General features: G+C 42.9%; 1 protein-coding gene across 1 annotated transcript in view; it reads left to right on the forward strand.

The window, feature by feature from the left end:
* The window catches only part of TAF2 (TATA-box binding protein associated factor 2), a 58,957-nt gene extending 38,353 nt beyond the window's left edge, over positions 1 to 20,604 (forward strand). Inside the window, exons 23-26 of the mRNA XM_081012500.1 lie at positions 4,351 to 4,580; positions 5,620 to 5,772; positions 6,990 to 7,095; positions 19,120 to 20,604. Of these exons, the coding sequence (XP_080868626.1) occupies positions 4,351 to 4,580; positions 5,620 to 5,772; positions 6,990 to 7,095; positions 19,120 to 19,373 (743 nt within the window). The 3' untranslated portion in view covers positions 19,374 to 20,604. The remainder of the gene's footprint in view (positions 1 to 4,350; positions 4,581 to 5,619; positions 5,773 to 6,989; positions 7,096 to 19,119) is intronic.
* Positions 20,605 to 21,033: the final 429 nt, after the last annotated feature.

Genomic DNA, 21,033 nt, shown 5'->3' on the forward strand with positions numbered 1-21,033 from the left:
CATGGTTGCTATATCCTGCATGCCTTCAAGACATATTGCACTGGATTGCAGATTAAGGCATGCAACTTGAAATTCTTTGTATTTTGCATTTTATTGAAGCATTTCCCTAACATCCAGGCTTGCGTTTTGGTCAGGACTAGATCAACCCTAATGCTGTATACATTCATAGCTGTCAACTTTTTCCTTTTTTAAAGGGAAATTCCCTTATTCCGAATAGGATTCCTCGCAAGAAAAGGGAAAAGTTGACAGCTATGATACATTAACAGGAGCCTCCCCAAACTCACCTACCCTAGTACCTGGTTGCTAGTTTGTCTTGTGTAGCTGATGTTCAGTACCAATGTTCTTGTTTATAACAAACTGTGATTCATTGTTATATCTGAATTGGGCCATACAGAAAAACCTTACGTTTGTTAGTTCTTTAAATCTGTGTGAATTTTGCAGGGGAAAGTCATTGAGCAGAATATTCATGTGCCTTTTCCTATAAGTTCAACATCCAATTGCTATTAATCTGTTTTCGTTTAGCAGATCAGCCTTATCCAGCACTGTCTTCAAAATCTGGCATGTTGCTTACAGTGCTTGCATACAAACTTTTATTTGTATTCTTCTAGGGGACATTAATGGCTGTGTGCACTCTATGCATCATTATTTTTAGAGCCTGGAAGCTTTCAGCTGCACTAGGGGCTGAAGCAACCTGGGGGGGAATGGGATCCGCCTTACTTAATTTTTTGGAAAGATTTAACCAGATGTCATACTCAGGAAGTAAACAGTTTACATCTACCCACCGGGGAGTTCATGTTCCCTTTTCTTTTCCTCGAGAGAATTGAGTGTACAAAGCTAGTCTTTAACTCATTGACCTTGTGGTAACAAAAGGAGTCATAATAGGAGATATGTTCCCTTCTCTATTTATTTATTGGGGGGGGGGGAGTGTTAGCAGCATAAATCTCTGTGCAAATCATGTGAACGCTCTACTCAAAATTTACTTTCTGTAAGAGCAATTACAAAATCTTAGAGTGCCAGTAAGAATATTTGTTACGGTAAACCTCCCATTCAGGTTTAATGATTTGAAACTTGCTGATGCCTATAAGCCCATAAAGGAGAACAAATGTTTTTGTTGCTTTTTGGAGAGAAAGAGTGAAATGCCAGACTCTAGAAAGCTAAAGCTAGAGGATTCCAAACCTTTTTAAAATGAGAGATGATATTCAACTATACTTAATATTTGTTTCAGTAACAGTTCAGATCTTCACTGATCAGTTTTTAAGTTAAGATAACAGTGCTAGTTTCTAGATTCAGGTGGGCAGCCGTGTTGGTCTGACGCAGTCGAAATAAATAAATAAAAAATGTCCAGTAGCACCTTAGAGACCAACTAAGTTTGTTCTGGGTGTAAGCTTTTGTGTGCATGCACACTTCTTCAGATAGAAAACTGCCTTTGCAAATGAACAACTTAATCCGTTAGTAAAATTTTGTTATTTTCCAGGTGCTGTAGAAACCAATGTATATTTAGTGATGACATAATTTGTGAAATAAAATGGGCGTGGTGGTGGTGGGGGAAATCCCTAGTTTCTTATCTCCTGTAAGACTTGTTCAAGTTTGGATGACATGAACAGCTGGGCTTTTGTTTCATTGTGTTTTCCCAGCTATTCCGAAAAGTCTTATCAGGGCAAAGGGGTCTGCATCTCCGTAGGCAACCCTGAGTATCATATGCTGTGGGCCCTCGTGACAGTTGTATCCATGGGAATCTTGTCTTGTAATTTTCCTATTTGCTCAGTTTTGTTTGAGACATGTGCCTTTTGCTTTGTTTGCTACTTAACATCTTTTTACTTTCTGGAAATCGCCTACTCTGTAAACTTACTGGAGTCACATGCTTTCAGATGACCAAAATCTGTCCATTTTAGCTACTCGTGCAGTAAACAGATCAGCTTGTGGGGTGCAGCTGCTGTTCACTGGCAAATTGTGCGACCTTCCTTTTGCCCAGTTATCTGTGACTTAAGACTCAGCACCATTGTTTGTGGTTTTCATTGAAGCTCGCAAACTGATTAGGCATCCACTACCAACTGGAGATTTTATTTTGTTTATTTCATTTAGGGAATTATTTATAGGCCGTTTGGGGGTTATAGTCCTTCTGTGTTAACTACCCTTTAAAAACACAAGCCAGTTATGACAGAGAAAACAAACATATGTCCTAACAGATCTTTTTTTAAAAAACACCATTTGTTCTAAAACAGCTCAAATGGGGTGTGTGTGGGTGTGTGAATATCACTGCCTTTGTATGGCATTATGGGCATTAGGGCTGGGCGATATATCAATATATTTTCCAAAACCAGTTTGAAGTCGATATCATTATGTCGGTTTCATAATTTTTGACCTGGAAATATATCACAAATCATGATTTGTGTGTGTGTGTGTGTGTGTGTGTGTGTGTGCATGCGCTATGCAAAAATCACAATGTGAGAAAAGCCATGAAGCCAGCCCACTGTGTATCTCTTGATTCCTGCAGTCCCTGTTAATTCTGCCAGCTCAGCCCAGCTCTCCGCTGCCTCATGCAGGGGGCAACGAATCACTGGCAAAAAACACAATTCATGAAAAACCGTGAAGCCGGTCAATGTCTCTACATAGCTCCATCCTTATTTCAGACATCATGACACATCAGTATATCGTGATGTTTAGCCGGTGATATATCACAATGTTGAAAACCAGATATCGGTCAGCCCTAATGGGCATGTTCAAATGCAGGCTGTCTGCCATGCTAACGAAAAAACCAGTTCTGACTAGTTAGTTGGTCTGGGCAGCCTGAGGTGGCATAGGGGATAGTGTGGCAAACCAGCCCGACTGTGTGGCTTAGTTGTTGTGCTCACAGTGAAATTGGGTTCAGGGAAAGAGTAAGCGCCAGGCCAGCCCAGTTCTACCTCAGCTGCTTGCCTTGCTGTCTGACAGCTGAGGACTTCGCTGCTAGTCTCACTGTTTGTGCTCCCTTTGCGAGCACAGCTGCATTTCAGGCTAGTGGAGAAGAGGCTCGCTGGTGAGTCTTTAGTGGCAGTGGCTGGATGTTGATGGTGGACTTCCTGGCAGGCCGAGAGAGACGGTTTGCACTGCAACTCTGCCTGCCTACAAGAAAAGCATCATTTTGTCTTTAAGATTAAAGATTAACACATTTGTTGTCCTGGCATAAGCTCTTGTGGACCAGAGGTGTGGTCCTCAGTTGCCAGTGTTATAATTCGGATTTCTACTCATTTATGACTTGTTAAAACTGTTTCTCATTAAAGTCATCTGTGTACAGGAACTAAAACATTTATCAAGCTTAATGGCAATGCTGTATTTGGAATGAGAAGGCAGTAGAAACTAGGCTTTTTTGTTTCAATGAGAGTACCGTATTGTGCTTATTGTGTTACAATCTTATACATAAAAGAGACTCCGTTCTATGGCATAAAAATACTTACAGAGGTGTCAGTCCAGCAAACTCTTGGAGTGGGTTTTTGTTTTTTAAGCAATGCTTGTGACATTCAGTATGTTTTTAAGTTTTGGGGAGCTTAGAGAACATCTGGGACAAGGCTTTGGCATTGGATAGGCTGAATGTCAGGATCTCGGAAGAGCCGTACTGGTTCAGCGCAAAGGCCCACCTAGTCCAGCATCTTCTTTTCTTGGTGACTGGGGAAAAATGGCCTTGCACAAAGATGATTTGGGATTTTGGGGGGGCAAACATTACCCTTCTCTGCTGAGGAGGGGGAAAAGATACTGTCGACTTAATGCACTGCGTTTTCTGTAGAATAGCTGTGGAATAGCCAGGTGGTGAAACTGTTGCTTGGTCCAGCTTGATTTAACAACTTCAGAATTATAAATGGCTATTTGTACTATGGAACACAAGCAGCTGGCTCAGGATAGAATTTGGCAAGGCGTAGGTTGTTGCTAATAATATTTCTAAGCTTATCCTTCTCCAGCAGGGCAGCCTTTTCTCCCCTGATACTAACTGTGCTGGAACAAGCGCTGCATTTTGTTGTAGGCCCGTGTATATAGATTTATGTCATCCTGTTCCGTGCAATTCCCTTTATTTGGGAGTTGACCTAGTTTTTAAATCCCAGGTTGGTCCACTGAAAGGCATGACGATACACTTAATTTGCCTTTGCTGAAATGGTGGTGGTGGCGATTAAAAATTGCTAGCAGAATGCATGCTATTATTACCGAGTGATGAGGCATCTCCTATTGGTCTCTGTTAGGGGTTGTGCTCCTGTTGATGCAAAGCAGCCGACAGGTACAGGAAGAATTGCTTCATTTCCTACAGTTTGCAGTAGAACCTGCTTCAAAAGGCACACAGACTGAGAGTGTGAGAAGATGGTTCCTTTTTTCCTTACTCCATAGGTACATCCCACGACTGGAGGCTGCGCTGTGGGGCTGTCGACCTGTACTTCACGCTGTTTGGCCTCAGCAGGCCTTCCTGCTTGCCTCTGCCAGAACTTGGGCTGGTCCTTAACCTAAAAGAAAAGAAAGCTGTGCTGAATCCTACCATCATTCCTGAGGCGGGGGCAAGTGGTCCGGAACCGCCTAACAATCCAAACAATCTGGGTCAAATAGTTGGCTTCCAAAGCACTGTAAGCAATTTCCTTATTCTTTCACAGCCTCCCCACGACTCACAGTAGTGGAGTTTAACACAATGCAACCAGTTTTCAGGCCTTGCTCTCTAGCCTAGTCTCATGCTTCTATCCTTGACCTTGTACTGCAAATCTGATCTGCTTCCACTTGCTGGGAAAATTTGTCTTGAAGTAGTATATGCCTCCTCCCCATCCCCACTTATTCATGAAGCCACAGGCAGTTCCTCATTCATATTTCTCAGAGTTTAATTTTGCCTGTCTCTCTTACAATATGTAATATTATTTTGTTGCGGGGGGGATCTCAGCCAGCGACACAGATTTCAGTGGTGTCTGCTTGTGGGGTGAATTTTGCCTCATAGATGAGTGATGGAGGTTGTCCCAAAGGAGTGGGGCTGTAGCCTTTTAAACTGACATTTTTACGTACAGCAGATGAAAAATACTCCTCTCAAAAAAGGCTATGCTACTTGTTGGATTGTGCAAAGGTATTCAAGCCTGAACCTATCTACTTTCAAGTCACAATGCAGCATTAAAAATATTCTCCCACCCAATCCCACCTACCCTTATGCTTGCTCAGGCAGGGATCTAATATCCCAAACCTCGGTCTGTAACAAATACAAATCATTGTTTCGAAACATATTGGTTATATGGCAGGTCTGGAGGACAGCAGCCTTTTTCACTGTATTTGATAAGAAGAAATGAGAGCTCCTGTATTCTCAGGAGTGACACCAGCTGCTGATACGACGAAGGATAGTATATGATATGTTTTTTGGGTTCCCAGAAGAATACTGTATTTTTCAGTGTATAAGACTAGGTTTTCCCCCTAAAAAATAATGTCAAAAATTAGGGGGTGTCTTATACTCTGGGCCATCCCCCCCCCCATTTTCTTAAATCTGTCCCCCCCCAAAAAAAATAGGAGGCGTCTTATAGACAGGAAAATACAGTAATTATTGCTGTTTATGTTCCTGTGATTATAACATCTTTTTCTTTTCTTTTTTGGATGTAAAGATTTTAAATCAGGTTTTTAAAATTGCTTCTTTAGGACGATGATCACATTGCCAAGGAAGCAGCAGTTATCCCCCTACCTCATCAGCAGGGGTTGAAGAGGAAGGCCGACACGCCTCTTGGGTCCCCGCTAGAACCAGGCCAGATACTTGAGAAGAATGAAGACAGCAAAGTCAAACTCAAAATAAGAGTGAGTGAATTATAGAGATTATACTGCGCTTTCCTTGGGCCCAAGAGTGTCTTGGAGAGACAGTGACTGAAAGTCTTCCATGGCGTGAGGGACTCTCCCTGCAAAGGCGAGAAAGGCAGAAGTAGGCAGCCAGCTCCATCCTTAAGCACCTGCTGATACTGCCAGCCCATCCCTGTGGCTGAGGAATCCCGTACCTTTGGAACGTGCTTTGCAAAAGGGACAGAGCAACAAAGTGCCGTATTTTTCGCTCCATAAGACACACTTTTTTCCTCCTAAAAAGTAAGGGGAAATGTCTGTGCGTCTTATGGAGCGAATGCGTGGTCCCTGGAGCCGAATTGCCCAGGGGTGAAAAGCAGATTGTGCTTCTTTTTTTAGAAAGAGGGAAGGGGGTGTTGAAACGAAGCCACTGATTAGCTGATCAGCAAGCGATCAGGAGGGAGATAAGGGACACTAGCAATAAAGGAGGCTGCCGGGGGGGGGAGGTAAAAGCACATGGATCCTCAGGATTTTTGCATTGGGTCACCCCAAATTCACCATCAGATCACATAGCATGTCCATGGCTACAGCCTGCACCAAAAAAATCACACATCCACTGTTTTGTGGGGCCACAATGGCGCAAAAATGTGGTTACAAAGCATGGATCCACATTGATCCTCAGGATTTTTGCATTGGGCTACCCCAAACTCACCATCAGATCATATATCATGTCTGTGGCCACAGCATGAACCACAAAAATCATACATCCACTGTTTCGGTCAGAATATATTTTTTTTCTTATTTTCCTCCTCTAAAAACTAGGTGCGTCTTATGGTCAGGTGCGTCTTATGGAGTGAAAAATACAGTAAACCCTGGCATTTGGTGCTAATCCAGTTCTCTCTGCATCACAGTGATGGGGAACCACCAGAACCCGCTGGTTGTGAATGAGTACCCCACACCTGGCTGCCCATTGTCTATTAAGTTCTTTTTAGCAATCGCATCTTAAGAAATGCCATAATCTGCTCCTCTTCAGTTTTTATTCTGCCTAGCTAGGGGTGCCTAAATCTGGGTAGGATCTGGCTGTTAATATACAGTGGTGATGTTTTCATGTGTGTTTTCTTTCGAATTATTTTCTATAGTAAAAATGGTTCATGCTTCAGAGGCGAGATGTATATATATAGAGAGAGAGATCCTTTAGCATTCCCTAACTCTTAGTTATGTTTGTTTTTCCGTTGTCACAGTTCTCAAACTCTCAGGAGGAAGAAGAGATTGATATGGACACGGTTCATGACAGCCAAGCGTTTATCTACCATCATTTGAATATGCTGGAAAGACCATCAACGCCAGGTCAGTTAAACTCATGGCAAGGCTTGGATAGTTTGCAGTTCATAAGCGCCATGTTCCTCCTAGGTATGGCTCTCAACAGTCCCATTGCCCTCTATCTCATGCTGTCTTCTACCTTGGTTAAGTTCAAGCTGAGAATTTGATCTGATTTCTCATGCAGAAGGTGTGAATGGGTTGTATGTGTTTGCAACTGCTGCATTCCCAGTCTTACCCACTCATCTAATACAACCCAGCTTCATATTCCTACTCTCTGGGAGGTTAGAACATGTGGCAAGGAGCAGAGCTTTGACAGCTGTCTCCTGAGTTAAATGTCCAGCACTGCTTGGATTCAAAGGTGTGTCTTTAATACAAGTATCTTGCTAATTCCATTTCCTAATTTGTCAAGTGACAAAAGGTCACCTTATTCACCTCACCTGAACGATCTGCAAATGAATCGAGTTTTTGTCACGAAGACCCAAAAGTGGCCTCTGGGATGCTTATGACTTTCCAGATTTGACAAGTTTCCAGCTATGACTAGTGTTTTTCCTGTTCTTAAGCCAGTTTTCTAGCACACTCTTGTACTGTTTCCATTGGGTTCTTTTTTAAAAATAATAATAATAATGATTGTTTTATTTTGCTAAGAATACTTAGCACATTTCATTCTGGGAAGTCTTAAACACAGTTTCCTACATCGACAGAGCTTCCTTTATCTCCGATGCTTTGTGGCCACATATTGACTGGCTTTCCCTCAGGCCCTTATAACATAGTGGACCATTGTAACTTTCAAGCTACGTGTGGCCTCTGCAATTTTTACTTGAAGCTTCTGATCATCTCAAGGTTGCAGAGAGGGAATGGTGTCCGTATCTTAAAAGTTCTTAAGAGAGGCATCAGAACCAAAATCCAAAACTGGAGATTTCCAGACGCACCCAGATTGTTCCCCAAAAGTGGAATGTCAAATAAGTGACAGGGTTTTAAAGTTGTGAGTCTTGTGAAAGAGTGTTAATGTTCAGATATTTAAAACTGTAGTGTAACAGGTCAACCCATGTAGTCCTTTTTGAAGCCTTACTGATGGAGCTGTATTGCCAGTTTCCATGTCCAGTTTTTATCCTTATGGATACAAATGGGGATGTTGCTGTCTTGTAGCATGAGAGTGGTCCCAACAGATGTGGCAAGAGTCCCGGCAGCATCTGCTCAAGGTGGTTCTTCATGCCTAAGAATGCATTTTTTATTTTTAAGTGAAGTTGCCTGTGCACTTTGCCCCATGGTGTGTTTTGAATCTGTTACCAGGGTTTATTTTCTGGCTTATCCCAGAGAACCGAGGGCATGTTCTAATATAGCTCATCAATCCTCAAAACGGTCCTGTAAGGTTGGTTTTGCTGGGAATGTGACTTGCTCTTTGGTAGCTGGGGGGGGGGGGGCAATTTGAAATTTGTTCTCCTATGGCTAATCCCTGTGACCCGCTGTCCACACTGTGCTAAGTGAGACTTGCCATCTGATCCAGGCCACACTCCTATCTTGAGGTGGTGAGTTCCAAAGTTCATTTCAGTGAATGGGCTGCAACACAGATTCTGATTATATCTGGGAAATTCAGAAAACATACTTTTTATAATAATAATAATTAAAAAACCCACAACAACAACCCTGCAGTACTGGTCATTACTAGTTCCACCCCCCCCCCTTTACATTTGGTATAGCATTGCACACACTAGGTGTTCCTAAAAATAATAATAGTACCATGTGCTAAGGTTTTAAATCAAATATCCAATAAACATGAGCCGATAGGATCACAGGAGTTTTAATTTAAATATTATATAATTAAAAACAGCAATTATTCCTCCGTGTGATAATAATAAAATGAGGTTTCCAGCAACGAAACAAGCCCTTCATATTTATAGCTCTTCCCTAGCATTTCATAATACTGTTTTTGTGCTATTCTTATACACCCTAATGGGGGGTATAAAGTCATAAACAAGAAATTCTGGATAATGGTGCCAGGAAGTTAAGAGATGTTTCTTAAGGGGCCCTTGTATCAGCAGCTGCACACTCTGGATCGTTCTGCGTCAAATATGCTGGGATGTTAGTGGGTGCGGTTCAGTATCTGGAGTTCTGGCCAGTATGCATATAAAATCTGCATCAGGCAAGGAAGCTATTTTTAGGATTCACATGTGCTCTGGATGACCACCGAGCACTGCAAGGCAAATTTTTACCTGTCAAAGCGAACCTATTCTGACTCTCCTTTAAACTTTAAAGACGAGAGTATATTCCAGACTTGCAGAATCTACTTATTTTTTATTTAAGAACCCGAAAGCTCACCAACTGGAGCCATGTGTAAGATAATGGGGTAGGGACAAGCTTGCAGGATTAAGGCACAGCCCAGGAATTTGTTCTCAGTACCAGAACCGAACTCACAGTCCTGCTACACACAGCTCCGCATACTGTTTAATTCACGCCAACCAACTTTCTTCATCTCAGCAGCCTAAGTTAGAAGGGGGAGTAAAGCTTTTTGTTGATGCTGGTGCTAAAAAAAAGGTGATCGTTTGAGTCCTTGCTTATCTCCTGCTAATTACTCAGATCCACTGATAGACCCTGAAATATGTTCTACCCACTTCTAACTTCTTCTTCTTTTAAGCAACAGTGTGCTGCTCTTTCCAGAAGGGTTTAGGATTTGAGAACGTTTTTTGCAGACTCGGAGCGGAAGCTTCTGCGTTCATAAGATTGTATGTCACTTATACTGACGGCTTCAGCGCTAGAGGAATACAGAGGCAGCTGGCTGTAGTGTCTATGTCTGATACATTGCTTTCTTGCCTGGATAAGATTCTAGCCTATGGGACATATCCAGCCCCCCCAAGGCTTTTTGTGCTCTGCCTTGCAAACTGTCCTAAGAAAGAAAGAGAGAGAGAGAGAGATGGCTCCCGCAGGTTCCCCCCAGATCCCCCGCTGCAATGCTGTGATTCAGTGGGGTTTCTCCTAGAGTTGTAAGCGACAGCAAAGCTACATCTGGTGAGCTTTCTGCTGCTTCCATATTATAGAGCAGTTCAGGAGTGCTTGGAAACCTTTGTCTTCCTGTTCTCAGTCTCCTAATAGTAGGTACTGAGGGGACACAGAATCAAGGAGGTCAGAACTTCCCGAGTCTTGAGTACTTTTCTACCCAAGTCTTCACTGAAGGAAGACAGCAGAGGGTGTTTTGGGGAGTTTCTAGCATCTTTGACTGGGGAATGCACAGACTCAGAAAACCTTGTGGATCGTGTAAAAGATTGTTCTGTGAAAGCTCTCTTTCCCATCACACTACTGTGATTAGAGGAGAGGGAGCTGCCTCTGTCTCTGAAATGCTCTGTCTCTGTATTTCTGAGAGTGTGGGTTGTGTGTGTGTGTGTACCCTATCATCAAGCTGATTCATAGGGCTGGGCCAGAGGGAGCTTTTGGGGTTCATCCGGAGTGGGACCAGATAAGCCCCCCTGCACCTGCTGTTAATTTTCACAAAGCCGTTCTTGCACTTAGTGTGTAAATGGTTTCTCTTGGGAGTTCAGCCCTGAGTTGCAAAAAGGTGTGTGACTATCTATCTATCTATCTATACACACAGAGAGAGAGACATATAATTTAAGGGGAAGGACTGAGCAAGAGGTCATTGCGGCCTGTTTTTTAATCAATCTCTTAATCGATTCAGTGTCTAATCCTGATTATTCAGATAGAAGCTGCACCGATAGATTCAATTTCACAAATACTCATTGAAAACTGCCGGTTGCAAACACTAACTTAAAGAAGGCATTTTCTCTTCTAAGGAATGCCTCTTATGAAATGATGCCTATTATGGCACATGTGGACATTACCTAAAAAGAGAAAGCATGCTTCTTGCTTCAGAGCCGCTGTTTTTATCCGCATGTAAATAATAGTCATCCTTGCAGGTAGCTGAAATCAATTGACAAAAAAACTCAGTTGACCAGCTAAGAGTTGTTTTATCAGGCGATGAGCCTTAGCCTAATAAGCAAACAAATACATCATTTCCAAAATAATAGTGGTAAGTGTTTCAACACTTATAAATAAATCTTGTTTTCTATCAAATCTTCATTGTGGCTTTAAGAAAGGCTGGGTGGGGTGATCCCTCCCTCTCTTCTTTTTGGTCCATGTTAATTCATTTTCAAGCTGTTTCTGTTCTGTCATCACTTCATGGAAAATGGATACTGTAGCTTTAGGCAAAGAGCCAACAGTAGAGTTCCTAATTCTTATTAATGAAGAAGTTTTTTTACAAGCTTGTAACATTTTTTTTCCATTACAAAAGAAACCCCGGATTCTTCAAAAAGCAAAGAAAAAATGCCCCTTGTTGTCTGTCTGTCCACTCTGATGTTGGCCCGTTAATTATAACTCTGATCTAACTGCAGTAGCTTTGAAGGCATCAGAACAAGACCTTTTAAAGTCTCTGATGTCATCCGGGATCTGACTTCTAATATGAAAAGCAGATTTTATTTGCTATTAAATCTTCAAAAACAGTAGGGAGTGTTCCACCCTCTGCCTTGCAGGGATCAAAAGAACCCAAAGGCCAGGCTGTATTCTCATCTTAATTGAGAGCTCCAGCTTTTAGGTCATGTTGCAAATTGTAGGATTGCATGCATTTCATAGCTCATGTTAGAGCACCGTTCACTTGGAAGACTTAGCATTATTTAAGAATTTATCCTTTTCATACTTAGGAATTTATCTTTATCCTGGCCTTTGTCCAAGGACACAGGACAGCATACATGGTTTGTGACTCCCCACACCTTCCCATTTATCCCCACAATTGCCTTGTGAGTCAGGCTAGCCTGAGAGTAACTAAAGCACCATCATCTGTTGAGCTTCATAGCTGAGTTAGGGGTTTGAAGACAGGTGTCTCCGATTAAACCCCAAACCCTGTTGATTGCACCAATCTAAATAATACTCTATTGTGCCACCAGTGTGCATGGTGCTGTATGAGTTGTGTTGGCACGTTGAGAGCCCCTGAGGGCGAGGATGTTGCCATCTGAACTGGAAAGTAGAGAAACAACAGTGAGAGAGATGGACAGACAAGAGATAGAGAGGAAAGAATGCAGGCAAATACCAATCCACGTACAGGAAGGAGCTGTTTTGTTGTTGTTGTTTAGTCGTTTAGTCGTGTCCGACTCTTCGTGACCCCATGGACCAGAGCACGCCAGGCACTTCTGTCTTCCACTGCCTCCTGCAGTTTGGTCAGACTCACGCTGGTAGCTTCGAGAACACTGTCCAACCATCTTGTCCTCTGTCGTCCCCTTCTCCTTGTGCCCTCCATCTTTCCCAACATCAGGGTCTTTTCCAGGGAGTCTTCTCTTCTCATGAGGTGGATAAAGTATTGGATTCTCAGCTTCAGGATCTGTCCTTCCAGTGAGCACTCAGGGCTGATTTCCTTCAGAATGGACATGTTTGATCTTCTTGCAGTCCACGGGACTCTCAAGAGTCTCCTCCAGCACCAGAATTCAAAAACATCAATTCTTCGGCGATCAGCCTTCTTTATGGTCCAGCTCTCACTTCCATACATCACTACTGGGAAAACCGTAGCTGGCACATCCAATATGTGCATGACTGCACACCGAACCCGGAAGTGAGCCAAAAATGTCGCAAAAAGGGAAGAATGGGGGGGTTTTTTGCAGGCATTTTCAGTGGTGCGTTAGATAAATGTGATTTCACTTAAACATGCGGTGCCTTGGAACGTAACCCCTGCGTAAATTGGAAGTTGCCTGTATTGAAAACTTCCAGTTGGGAATGAGGGTAAACCATATGGCAGGTGAAGTACAGACTATTTGCACTTGGCTTCAGACAGCGTGCATTGCAAGGAAACTTAAGAGCCTTGACGTACAAGCAAGCACACACCTCGATCTACTTCCTGGTGCATTATGATGTCTGAATCCACACTATTCAGGATTGATTTAATACTTAGGTTGCTATGGAAAAGCATTCCAGTTGTTGCAGTAATGCTAAAATGTGATCGCTTGGTTTGCAGGGCCAGTGTAAGCACCACCAGCAACAGTCCTCAGCCAGCCCCAGAATTAAGGGAAATGGTGGTAAATCCTACAGGGTCCCCCTTCTCTGCTTTTATTTTTATTTTTGTGTGTGTAGTGGCTTACAATGTCAGGTCTATGGGAAGCACTTGGCCTTATCCCCAGGGAGAGCCGTCCCTCTCTGATTCTAAACATCTGTTTCACAGTGAAACTAATAATTACGTTGGCCTCTGAACATCCAAAACCAGAGGAAGGTGCCAAGTGAATAGGCTAGTATAATGCATGTTCTCTTCCAAGAAATATTAGTAATCACTTCAAAAGCAAACTCAGAAGGACCTCACCCCTCTGCGGTTGGTTCAGCCAGTTACTGAGAGAGCCTGATTCAGTCCCTCGTGCCATAAGGAGAGCAGAGTACCCTTGCGGACAGCAGGGCATGCACTGCCAGTGCTTTCTCTCCAGAACAATATGAAGGCACAAGTTGTGATTAATCACAGAGAATGGTGGGTGATAAAGTGGAACAGTTTATGCATGTTGAGAAGCAGGATGCCAAGGCCCAGGGTTTATAAGCAACCTTGGAAATACATTTGAGGCAGAAAGTGGACTTCCGATGAGGGAGTAGAAGCATAAGGAAATAGGTGCCATCTCTGTCTGACGGGCATGTTAATTTTTCTGACTATAGCTGCATCCTCAGTGGATTAATGGAACTTCAAAAGAAAAGGGATCAAACTTTATGGGTGGTGAATGCTCACATCCTAGGTAAAGGTAAAGGGACCCCTGACCATTAGGTCCAGTCATGGTCGACTCTGGGGTTGCGGCGCTCATCTCACTTTAATGGCCTAGGGAGCCGGCGTACAGCTTCTGAGTCATGTGGCCAGCATGACTAAGCCGCTTCTGGCAAACCAGAGCAGTGCACAGAAACGCCGTTTACCTTCCCTCCGGAGCGGTACCTATTTATCTACTTGCACTTTGACGTGCTTTTGAACTGCTAGGTTGGCAGGAGCAGGGACCGAGCAACGGGAGCTCACCCCGTCACAGGGATTCGACCTTCTGATAAGCAAGTCCTAGGCTCTGTTGTTTAACCCACAGCGCCACCCGTGTCCTTGCTCACATCCTAGTGAGACTTTAATACTGATGATTTATGTATCTTGAGCAGTTCTGGGTTGAAGTGGGCATCAGCTGCGAACCTTTCATCTCACACATGCCTGTTGTGGAAGGGCTGTAGCTCAGTGGCAGAGCATCTATCTCCTCTGCAGGCAGAAGGTCCCAGGTTCAGTCCATAGCATCTCCTGGTAGGACCAGGATTGTCCTGGTCCCATCTGAAACTCTGGAGATCTGCTGGCAGCCAGTGTAGACAATACTGAGCCAGATGTGCAAATGGTCTGACTCAGAATACAGCAGTTCCTATATCTATTTTGTGTTCTGCTCCATGTATTCTTGTAAGTTTATTTTTTTAGATGTGTTAAACAGGTGAGGGGGAGCAGAAAGGATAAGCCTATCACTGTTTCAGTAGCTTTCCATCTTGTGGAAATCAGCTCTGTGCAGTGGGGAACCTTTTGTGCCCATGGAGGCCCTGTTGTAGTACAAAACATCTGAGCTAGCTGTTTTTCAATTTCTGGAATTAACAAAGAGGGATAATGTTTTAAACAAGTTTATTTTTATTTGCAGCGTATGTATTTTGTTCCTCTATTAAATGCACACGTACTGTGGCATCATTTGAAATCTGATGCATTCATTAGTGGAAGATTTAAAACCATGGTAGTATCCGAGAATTTCGGCCCCAGTTTTCAACTCGGAAGCTTACGGTATTGTGTTTCCTTGAGGCAAAAACTGCAAAGCTGTGGGCCTGGGGTTCACCTTCCTTTGTAATATGTTAGGCTGCAGTCCTAAACTGGCTTTCCTGGGAATAAGACCCACTGAACACATTATAAGCTACTTCTGTGAAAAGTTACATGATTGTTTAGGAACTTTAAAAAAAAAAGAGTTTCTTTATGATTGTGGCAACTTGGAGGTCTTAGTTTAAACTTCAGTATATCCCTGGGTTTGCCCGCTCTCTCATAGTCCCCATTGTGTTATTTCCTTTTGATAGGCTGCAAAGTTCATTTTGTACTTCTGCATTTGGTTTCTAAAACTTGTGTTTTGAAATGACTCTGAAATCTGGTATGGTTTAGAGTGTGTTAGATGTGTGTACCCAAATCATCCCGGGTGCACTTTTTATGTTCACGCAATGAATTGTGGATGACAGTTTCATAGTTACAACGTAAGCCTGTAATGCAGAAGCTGTAATTATGTGGTCAGAGGCTTGTCTGGGAATAGAACAAGTCAAGAAATCCAGCACATTAAAGAGATGGTAATGCTGAAGAGACAGTATAGTTGAGATTCCTAGGGAGACCTTTGCTAAGTTTTGTTTGTTTGTTTGTTTGTTTTTTGGTAAAAAAAAATTGAAACTTTTCTTCATATACCTACCGGTAATACAATAAAAAACAAACCAATCTATGTAAAAAGAAAGGAAAAAAAAGAGAAAAGAAAATACACAAAGCTCTTTCTCAAAGGTAGATATTAACTCTTGTCTTACACAGAAGTGGATGAACCCTCCCAGCTCTCACCTGAGAGCTTCCCTTTCTTTTCCCAGCCTCCCACCCTGGGAGATCTTCCCTTCCCCGCCTCTCTCTCACAGGTTATTTCATCCATCACCTTCCTGTGCATACCTGCATTGACCTAGAATAAAGAACATAAAAAACCAAACAAAAAATAACCAAGAGCAAAATTAATAAAGGAAGAAATTAAAAAAGACAGGAAGTAAAAAATAATAAAAAGGAAGGTAAAAGGTAAACAGGACCTTCAGATTCTCTGTCTGTCAATTATGTATACAGTTCTACCTTGGAATTCGAACAGCTTAGTTGCTCCCAAACGATCGAAAACTGGAAGTGATTGTTCCGGTTTTCGAACATTCTTTTGGAAGCCGAATGTCCAGCGGGGCTTCTGCAGCTTCCGATTGGCTGCAGGAGCTTCCTGCAGCCAATCAGAAGCAGCGCCTTGGAAGTTCAACATTTTGGAAGTCGAACGGACTTCTGGAACAGATTCTGTTCGACTTCCAAGGTACGTCTGTATAAAGATTATTCAGAGTGTTCACTCCAGGATGGTATCCAGCTGTTCCTTGATCTGCTTGGCAATGTTTTCCCAGTCTTTGACCCCAGACTTCTCAAGTCCCTTCATTTCCCTTTCCACACAAAAAGTCTAAAAGGGGACTCTCCAGTTACTATTACTGCTAAATGTCAAGAATAATTTTCCTCCAATCCGGTATAACAACTTTATCTCCCCAAAATCCCAACATCCATTATTTTTTGTTTTGTTTGAAGCAGCTACAGTGGTGCCTCGCAAGACGAAATTAATTCGTTCTGCGAGTTTTTTTGTCTTGCGATTTTTTCGTCTTGCGAAGCACGGTTTTAACGGTATTAACGGTTTTAAGAAAAAGGAAACAAACTCGCAAGACGTTTTCGTCTTGCGAAGCAAGCCCATAGGGAAATTCGTCTTGCGAAGCAACTCAAAAAATGAAAAACTCTTTCGTCTTGCGAGTTTTTCGTCTTGCGAGGTACCACTGTATGCCCCATCCTTTAGCCCAGAGGACTCCCAGAGCAGCTTATAAAAATCGGGGTAAGACAGCTCCTGCCCTAAAACAGGTTCCACACATGGGGTGCCACCACAGAGAGAGCCGCCATTTCTGCTATCCATGGAAGGAAGATAGTTAGGAACCTCTGAAGTCCCCAAAATCTGTAGCAGATGAGTCTGTGGTCAGGAGCTGAATGAGGTCCACATGTTGTCCTTCCCTGGGATGCACAGGGAAGGTAAAGGGGTATTTGGAGCAGTTGCTTTTAATAACTTTGCAGAATTGTGACCTAAAGTTCAAGGCAGGGGTGGCGAGCCTGCAGGCCAGATCCAACCTGCAGATTGAGCTCCTCTCACCTTGAAAAAGTAGTGTCTTGTTTCCCTTTGTTTCCTGAGCCTCTCTGAGCACTTCCTTCTGTTTTCTGAGTTTTTCTTACAATGGTTGGATCCAGAGGGAGAAGAGGCATTTTTTGAAGATAAAAAGAAGGCTTTCCTCTCCATTTTTTGCACCCCATGGCAGTGCAATAAATACCTCCTAACACAGCCACTGCCGGGGGGGTGGGTGGGAACGGGACAAAAATAGTTGTTGGTTGGACACCCACCCACCCCATTCATTTGCTGATTGTCAGAAGAGGAAGTGGACTCTGTGTGCCTGTCCACCTGAATGTGTGGAAACTATGGCTTGCGTGTGTGCAATGCATTTGTGGTATGTATGTGTGTGATCTGAACGCATTGAGCGTGTGTACATGTGTGAGTGACTTGAGTGTACTTTGGCTACACCTGTGTCTGGCAAGTGGCCTCCAAATGGTTGGCCAACTCTCAGTGTGGCCCTCAGACTGAGAAAGCTTGGCCACCTCTGGTTTAGGGAGGTCCTCTTTGGGTTAAGCAAACACTTTCTTAACTTGGATTAGACACTCAGAAAGTTTGTACATAGTCACCAGCATGCGCTGTTGCTGTAAAAGAAAAGAGCTGGTGTGATGCATTAGTCCAGGGTCAAGAGGACAAATGATATTTGTGTTGGAAGCATAAATGAAGATACTGAACTCATGTGAGGAAGAAGGATCAATTACTAAGCTGTGCAGGCTGGGGGCAAATTTTAGAACAGTAGATCCCTGCAATCTTTTGTATGACTCCTGTTTATCTCAGTGAGAGATAAGTTATCTTCGGGTGTGTGGGATTTAGGCCACAATTGATTTGTTCTAGAGTAGTCCCAACGATATTTGTATTGAGGCAGACTGGGCATAAATGGGCCAAAGACCTTCATGGATGTAGTGTCAGCGCCTTCCTGTGTCCCATGTTTCTGCCCCTTCTCCTCTTTTTTCCTGTTCAGATATTTATTCTTCCAAAATAATTATTGGCCCCATTTCGAGAGGGAACTATTGCCACCCATTTTCCTGTTTAACGTGTTGCAGTTCTCAACAGTGGAAAGAAATTTTCTTTCCCCCCTCAACGTCCCGCGCACCAAATCTTAAATAATGTTTAAGTTTCCTTTTCCATTCAGACTGTCGTTCAAAAGCCACTGCTCCAGGCTCTCTCTGTATATTCAGACACTGTGTGGGTGCTTTGGCTATAGTTCCTTGGATCATCTTTGGCTCAGAGAGTTGGTGTGAGACAGTAAACAGGATGTTGGACTCTGGAAGATTCGGGCTTTTGCCGACCTCAGGTTCCCATCTGTAAAAAAGGGGGTATATTTTTCAAAAGAAACCAGTTTACCTACTTTTTCTTTAGCGACTGATTTCTCTAGCCCAGTAACGTGTACCTTTTGGTTGATAGCAATTATTCAGGTTATGAGTCAGAGGTGCTTATCAGCCTTGCTTTCTAGAGTCCTTTACTCAAGATGCTATCGTTTAGGCCTGATATCATCCACATACAACTGGATACACTCTGTTGACAAGCGATAGGCCCACCCCATGCTACTTATTATTTTGAATTGTCTAAGGTTGGCAAAGGCTTCTTAAGAATCAGTTCTAGCATTTAGAAAGCTACATGGACAGTCATATGATGTGATTTCAAAGCAACCCTTATAATAATAATTATTATTTGTACCTTGCCCATCTGACTGGGTTTCCCCAGCCACTCTGGGCGGCTTCCAACAAAGATTAAAAATACATTAAAATGTCACACCTTAAAAACTTCCCTGAACAGGGCTGCCTTCAGATGTCTTCTAAACGTCAGATAGTTGTTTATCTCTTTGACATCTGATGGGAGGGAGTTCCACAGGGCAGGCGCCACTACCGAGAAGGCCCTCTGCTTTGCTAATGATCTCAGGGATGCTGTAGCATCTCTTGCAAAAACGTTCTCAAACACTTTGCCATCTCGAAAGCACCACAGATAAAGAAGCCTGCAGTGGGAAAACCTGCAAAGCTTGGATATAATAATGCACGTGGTTCCCCCCAGGGCCTCAGAATGACAAATTCTGTGTGTTGTGTTGTTCTGCAATGTAACGTCTGCCTTTCTGTTTCAGGCAAAGAACAGTCATCGCAGGAGCTAAGCATGCTGCCGATTCCGGTGCCCACGCTGCCCGGTTTTACAAAAGAGTCCAGCTCTTCCAAGCACAGCGACCACCACCACCACCACAAGAAGAAGAAGAAGAAGCACAAGCACAAACACAAGCACAAGCACAAGCACGACACCAAAGAGAAGGAGAAAGAGCCTTTCACCTTCTCCAACAGCCCTGCCAGCGGACGTTCCATTCGCTCGCCATCCCTGTCAGACTGAAGCAAGCCACTCCAGAGTTGTTAGAGCGTATGGAAGCAGTGTGCATGCTACCATTGCTTTATGGTTAAGCGCATGTCACTGCAGTGGCTCAGAAGGCGTGTTCAGATCGAAATCCCGTGGTATCTGTTGTCCAGCCGCAACCATTCATGAACCCCGTGATCGTTCACCGTGCACCTGCCTTACAACACCTTTGCAAAGAGAGAAGCAACTCATTTCAGATGCAGATGTCGCCTATCCACAGCCCGGCAGTGGCTATCCATGTATCTTGCCAGAACGAACTGTATTTTAAACGTTTGATAGCTGTCGTGAAGTGAAGTGTGTGTGTTAAACATAAGCTGACTGCCAAACTTGGAAAAGATGGGGTTCACTGTACAGTGTTCTATAACATAATGTAAGACTTCCTGAGGCTTTTGTACAATCTCTTTTCCACATATTTAACCATTGCAGTTGTCGCGCTCTGTGTTTTTTTAAAGCCTAGAATGTTGCATACTCAGTTAAAAGCTTCATTTTTTTATTTTAAGATGTCTGGCATTTTTAAAACACGTTTGAGCAGAACATTCAGCAATCCTTTTCCTTAACTGTTCTTCGCAAGGGAAAAATGCCACTATGTACACATGTCCCTGTGCCCTCTAATCAGAATCAGAATCAGAATTGTGTATAATGAAGTTAGTGCAAAAGCAAATCCTTAAAAGTGGGAAAGGATACTTTCCCCCATAGAATCTCAATTAGAAACACTCCTCGGGGTGAAATAGTTGTTGCAAAACTTCTTGAACTCTTCTGATTTCTAGTAAATTTGTTTAGAAACTCTGATTTTTTTTAAAAAAAAGGAAGTATTTTTAAATGTACAGTGAGTGAACACAAACATGAAACTGTGACAGGTTGCTTTATTACATAAAACAATAATATCCAAGTATTGCATTGCTGAGCTTAATTATGTGAAATGGGACTGCTTTTTAAAAACATTTTTATTTAATTTCTATGTTTTGTCGGTCCTTCCCTTCTTCCCCCAGTTTCCTATAATATTTTGAGTTGTTTCCCTATCCGTCTTTAGGTTAAGATTCCTTTAAAAAGACAACAACAAATTGTGTGCATAGATACTTTTAGTTACATAGCTTATTGATAGTGGAAAGAAACAATTCTGATCCATGAGAAGATACTTAATGAGAGGGACCCAATACGGATTTTTTAAAAAGAGAAGGCAATTAGTTAATAAAAAAATGCTTTTATACAATCTGCTGTTGTGTATTGTATATTCTTCCTGTGTATAATAATCAGCATAAAACAAGAAGCAGTCTACCCTATGCCCCTGTCAAAATGGGGGGCCGAGGGGCTCACAACCACCTCAGTGAGGACTGAGCATGCTCAGTGAGCATAAGACGTTGTTGGGGACCAAATGGGAGAGGGGAAGAGCTCGCTCCTTGAACAGAAGCACTGCAAATTGCAGGATTTTGTTACAGGGCCCCACTAAATGAAACATAAAACAGGAAGGTCGTCTTCCATCCCAGCCTCTTCTGGAGGGTAGGACTCGAACCACTGGCTTCAAGTCACGAGAAAGGAGATTCTGACTAAACATTTGGAAAACTTTCTGACAGTAAGAGCAGTGGAACAGACTCCTACGAGAAGTGGTGAACTCTCCTTCATTGGAAGTTTTTGAGCAGAG

Source organism: Podarcis pityusensis (genome assembly GCF_964106645.2).
Source record: "Podarcis pityusensis genome assembly, chromosome: 7".
In the NCBI taxonomy this organism is placed as follows: Eukaryota; Metazoa; Chordata; class Lepidosauria; order Squamata; family Lacertidae; genus Podarcis; species Podarcis pityusensis.